This window comes from Sceloporus undulatus, chromosome 2, assembly GCF_019175285.1.
Source record: "Sceloporus undulatus isolate JIND9_A2432 ecotype Alabama chromosome 2, SceUnd_v1.1, whole genome shotgun sequence".
In the NCBI taxonomy this organism is placed as follows: domain Eukaryota; kingdom Metazoa; phylum Chordata; class Lepidosauria; order Squamata; family Phrynosomatidae; genus Sceloporus; species Sceloporus undulatus.
The window spans coordinates 155003766-155009765 of NC_056523.1; the positions used below are offsets into that span (position 1 = coordinate 155003766).

Sequence of the window (6000 nt, forward strand, 5' to 3'; positions counted from 1 at the left end):
GCCAACCTCTGCCACTGCAGTTGGGGGCAGCAAGCTAACTTAGGGCCCTGTGTGGGGCATGCAAAGCTCTTGCCTCCAAAGTCTTGCGGCTGCCTTTACTTCACAGCATCATCTGCTTGAGACACTTACCTCTCTTTACCCAGTGGCATGGGCAGCCCTGATCTTAAAAGCCAATAAGAAAGGGGCCTTCCTGAAGAGGCTATTGCATAAGGAGGGTGCCAGTGCACTGGAATTTCATATTTGTCATCATATAACCAATCCCAGAAGGTATCAGGTAGGTGAGCCATTCCAAATGATCCATTGTTGGGGAGGGGGTGCATGTGCGTGGATATTTTAATATAATAGAAGGCCACTCCATTATGAAATCTAACCGTTTATACATTACATGGCCTTTCATGCATCACAAGGCCACCATGCCTAAGGATTCCCTGGGACCAAACAACAGAGCCTGTTGTCCCCAGAGGTCCCTGCAGATTATGTCATTGCTTTGCTTCCAGCTATAGGAAATAGCTTATATTTAAAGCTTTAACAAGAAAATGGTGAGGTAGTGGGGGAACTGATGCTCTGGAAAGGTGTTTTTTTTTGTGGGGAGGGATTTGTGTTATTGCATGGTGAATTCTGACTTGTGCATCAACCAAAAGTGTGAGTTGTAACAGTATAAGTTTAACTTATGCCACTGTAATTCATCAACAGGATGCCATCCAAAACATACATACATACAACTATGTTGTTGTTGTCTGCCTTCAAGTAGTTTCCAACTAATGACACCCCTAAGGTGAATCTATCCAGGGGTTTTCTTTGCAAGTTTCTTCAGAGGGGGGTTTCTATTGCCATCCCGTGAGCTGAGACGTTGTGACTTGTCCAATGTCACCGAGTGGGTTTACATGGCCAAAGCCAGGATTCAAACCCTGATATGCAGAGTCATAGTCATGCTCAAACAACTACACCATGCTGGCTCAAATGCAACTTTACTTGCCCCTTCAATCTGAGCCTGTTACATGGAAATATGTCACAATCCCTATAGTGCCTTTAGAATCAGAGAGGGAGACACAATTTTGTGTCACTTGTTTGGTACAAGAAAACCTTTTGGGGCCAGACACAGCAAAAATGCAGACTGATAGGTAAATGTGCTGGAGGAGTATCCATTCTGATGTTTCCTCAATAGCCAAAGCCAAGGCCAAAGATCTTACTTTTATCCTGAAAGCACTCTGGAAGATACCTGGATTGTAATGAGTTTTCTTTTGCATCCCAGCTTCTTCCAAATAAAAGTGGACATTCCTCTGGAGAGTAAAATCTATCCTATAGACTTGGATGAGGAAGAAGAGAATGGCCACTGGGCTTACAAAGACTCTGCAAAAGAAGTGATCTGCCCATGGGAGAAGCTGACAGAAGAAGGGAAAGCTGGATAATAAGGAGCCTTTGAGACTCTTAGGATGTGACCTACTTAAAAATGACTATTTTTTCTTGCCCCCGAATCAGCAGGTATAATCACCTATAGTTGGACTGATGAATCATGCTGTTGAAAGGAGTGCATTGGAATAATAAATGAGAATCATCCAGCATCAAACCATGTGGGTTATAAATAATGATCTCAGATACTGTATATGTTTTTCAAAATTCAAAAAATGTAAGATATCTCTTGGCCTGTTTCCTTTTTTGTCTTTGGAATTCAGCCCTCTCACTTACTGGTTTCTTTGTAATTCTTTAAGTACATTAATTATATACTTGAAAAATTATATACTAGAAGACTCTTTCTTGCCTGGTTAGTTTTTGAAACTCTTTTATTTTGTATTTGCATTTACTATGTTTGCTCATGTTTTAGAAAACCAGAAGATTTCAAATGTGTTTTCAAGTAGTCTCCTAGTTATGTGCTGATCAGGTTAACATCTTCCTTAATACTTTACCAATACAACAGCATCAAGTGGTGTTTGAGCCCAGTACCAATCTTGAGTTAGACCAGCAGTGAATTTTAAAACTACTGTTGACTGTTTAATCTTAATAGTTTATTTCACACTTTCTCAGTCATGTTGTTCATGTTTAAGTAAGACATATGATAATATGACATTGTATTTGAAGAGAGGATGTTCTTCTGGTTTTTTCTACCAGCAAAATGTTCAGATTCAAGGAAAAGTGTGTGTGTGTAAATGTGTGAGAAAGAGAGAGATGGAGTGTGTGTGTGTGTGTGGGGGAGAGAACATGCACTATGTATTGAGATTACTAGTAGTTCAACTGTGATTCTGCTACCCCTTAAGGTATTTGGACATCTGTGCTGCTTTGAACACTTCCCTTTCAAGGATCTATATTCTGTCTGCCCCCACTACATGTTTTCCAAAGTCACCTGCCTAAGTCTACTTCAGAGGAAGACTGAGAACTATTGCCACCACCACCCTGTGTTCTTGCCCATCTTTCCAAGCAGCTTGGACTTTTTGTCTACCTCTGTTGGACAAAACCACTTGATGCTCCTACCTAACACGTTTCAGCCAAATGTTGATGTTGTATGAATGTGATGGGGATTGCCCCAATTCATTTGCTGCTTACATTGCAGAGAGATAGCAAGCCTAGGGTCAGCTCTGACTTCATAATCATCCCAGACAATGCTTTGTCTTTTTTTGTGGGAACTCAGACTACTTACCTTCCATCTAATACCTAAATACTAAGAATAACAAACAACTGGATCAAGTAGTAAGAATACTGTACACTGTAAAACACAGGGAGAGTCACTGAACAGCTAAATTGACAAGTAAGGCAAACTGAAGATTAATTTAGCCTATTGAACAAAAACAAAGGAAATTAGAGCATTCTGCAAGACCAACATAACACTGCCCACTGCTCACCACAGCTCATTAGGCACAGACCTAGTGATTATTACTTTAAATCTTTTGTGGGAAATGTTTAATTTGCAGTTATTCATCTTCTTTATTACATTCCCCCCTCCAGCAAGACTGTGCAGTAAATCACTCTTACTCTCAGTTTACATAGGAACAACAGCAAAGGGCAAAGAATGGCATTACTCAAGGTCATACTTAGATGTGCATCTAGTTGTGCACTTCAGTATGGATCAGATCATTTTACATTTTCATTGCACTCATAATAACTGTGCACTTCTCTCTTCCACTGATTTCCCCCAAAACTAAAACAATCATATGACTGGCAATATGAAATGCAAAATGCTGCTTTAAAAGAATTATAGATCAGGCAGCCAATCTGGTTTTACATTTCTAAACTACTATAAATCTATGGTTCAAGTCTTTCTTGAATTTGTGTACATAAAAATATCATTTTCAAGAAAATTGGGTTTATTGTCTTGTAGAATGCAGAGTGGAAGCATTGTGGATTTTTGGGTTTTTTTTTTTTGCAAAGTAGTATGTTGCAGTGTTTTCAACTATGTAGTTCTTGAACACATGTGAATTTAACAAAACAAACAGTCCTATGCTTGCAAATAGTAACAGGTTTTGTTGAACTATATGGAACATATTTCTGATTAGACTTATCCAGCATTGATTAGCACACTTCCTTGGGAATATTTTATACCAGTGGAACATGTACCCAGGTTGACATATTTAACAAGGCAACCATGATGTCCTTGTGGAAAGGTATTGCCCTAACGATATTATTTGAGTCAGAATGGGCAATATTTTCTTTATTCCTTAGGTTCCTAGATGATCTATAGTTTGCATTTATTAACTGGGTTTTTAAAGCAAAAATGTCCATGCAATTTTTTTTTAGTTGCCATCAAGTCAACATTATGAGAGACCTCCATGATTCCTGGCCATCAACTGCCTTGCTCAAGTCTTACAAATTGAGGGCAGCCATTCAGGACAGTACTATCACTCTCCTATGAGCAATGATATGCTATGGAGATTAGTCTTTTGGATTTGAAGCTAAATTGCTATGTGTGAAGGTAGACTAGAGGAATTTATTCTGAGAGCACACATTTGACTGTGAAAGAGGAGCCCTGGTGGTGCAGCCACAAGGTTGTGAGTTCGATCCCAGGGCTCCAAAGTTGACTCAGCCTGTCATCCTTTCGTAGGTTGGCAAAATGAGTACCCAGCTTGTTGGGGGCTATTGGCTTACACACTGTAAACAGCATAGAGTGTTGAGTGCTCTGATAAGCAGTATAGAAATGTAAATGGAGGGCAGAAATCTGTTGTCTGTATTTTTAAAAACGGTTTCCTATAGTGCAGTGGTTCCCAAACTTTGATCCTCCAGATGTTTTGGATTTCAGCTCCCAACGTTTCTGATTGTTGACCAAGCTGTCTGAGTCTTCTGAGAGTTGAATTACAAAACACCTAGGAGATAAAAATTTGGGAGCCACTGCTATAGTGGATGAAGCTTTCCCCTCTTATCCTTTGCAGGTAAGATTGGGAAACATTGTAGTGGTTTCAGAGTTCACCATGTGGAAGCACCCACACTTGTTTAACAGCAGGGACAGGGACATAATTTACCACCTCCATCACCAGTCAGATTTTCCTATTCCCTGTGACAATACTATTTAGGTGTGTGCATATGTGTATGTGCAAAATATGGCCTTTTAAATGTTCCTCACACAAATCTAGTACAGAAAAATGTTTGAGTGCAGCTGTAAACTGGTGTTGGTTTGGTAGTTAGCACTGTGGTCTTAGGAAAAGGCATACAGAAACCTATTATTCCAATGCACAGTAATCCCCAACATTGTAAAAAGCGATCTTTTGTTTAAAAGAAAAGAAAGGAAACTACAGTCACCCCTCCTAACCAGATCCATGACCTTTAAAATCAATGGAGGGGCAACCTCTGCTATTTTCAATGGGGTGTGCACCCCCATGGGCACATGCCCCATTGAAGCCTATGGGGCTTGGATATGCGCAAGCCTCAGTTTTTGCTAGGGGATGTGTGTGGGTCTGGAACAGGGGGCCAACTGTACATGAATAGGTTGCTAGATGATGCAAGCAATGGTAGATTGAAAGAACATAGAGAATTATTTCCCTGGGAACCATCTCTGAATTACAACAAATAATGGAAGACATCTGTTTACTCCAGAAGTCCTAAAACAATTTAAATAAAGAATAACCTGACTGAAGCCAATGAAACATCCTATCTACTCACCGTTATAGGTTTCAGCTTTCCGTTGTCCCTGAAGTGAGGATGGCAGAGAAGCCACATAACTGGCCATGTGACTGGGCCTCAGAGCTCTTGCAGTCACAGCAGCATACCACCTCTGCAGCTTACAAGGGGATCTTGTAGCACCCTTGAGACTAAGGACTTTATCACAGCAGGCTCACAAGACACCACAAAACATACTGGGTCGGCGACAATCATTTTCACACAGCTCTTCCTAATTGCCATGGTACTGCTTCTGTGCTGGCCTCTGTCTGGTGCATGCCAGCCTCCATAGCCTCATCTCCCTGCCCTAACTCTTTTCCATCATGCCTTTGGGTCTGTACAGTATTTATTTTTATTTTTAGTGCAATAACACAGATAGAACAATCCATTAAGTAAAAAAGAAAATAAACTGGGGAAAAACCACATCCTGCTTGGGGATAGTAAGGAGGAGGGAAGAGAAGGGAAGAAGAGCATAATCTCATGTTCACCCTCACCATATGATTGCCCCCATGTTTTGGGAGGAAGTTATTGCACATGACTCAAAGTGGAAAAGAATTGGGAGACACTGACGGATAAAACCCATCAATGAGAAAGAACACTCCAGCAACAGATGGACTACAGACCAGCTACTGCACAGACACAGTGTCTTGTGATAAGGGATGACCACAGACAATACTATCCTTCTCCAATCCACTTTTCAGCCCTTGTGTGATAAACCTCTCCTAACTGAAAAAATAAAGTTGTAGTGTCAGCTTTCATCTGATGAAGTAGACAGAGAGGCTGCCCCTTTCCTTGCTGGATCAGGGCCACAGAAACTGCACACTGAAGCCCTGATCTGGCCTTTCTGCAGCACAAAAAGAAGCTGCAAAATAAAAAAAAAGCTCCTTTTTGCGCCAGAGAAAGGGTGCCCTAGCCGCCGAA

The 6000-nt window shown here is 40.8% G+C and overlaps 1 protein-coding gene across 6 annotated transcripts in view; it reads left to right on the plus strand.

Annotated features, from left to right (window-relative positions):
• The window catches only part of RGS9 (regulator of G protein signaling 9), a 53261-nt gene extending 51329 nt beyond the window's left edge, over positions 1-1932 (plus strand). For all 6 annotated transcript variants that reach the window (XM_042449709.1, XM_042449710.1, XM_042449713.1 and 3 more), the window contains one exon: positions 1253-1932. In XM_042449709.1, the coding sequence (XP_042305643.1) occupies positions 1253-1409 (157 nt within the window). In that variant the 3' untranslated portion in view covers positions 1410-1932. The remainder of the gene's footprint in view (positions 1-1252) is intronic.
• Positions 1933-6000: the final 4068 nt, after the last annotated feature.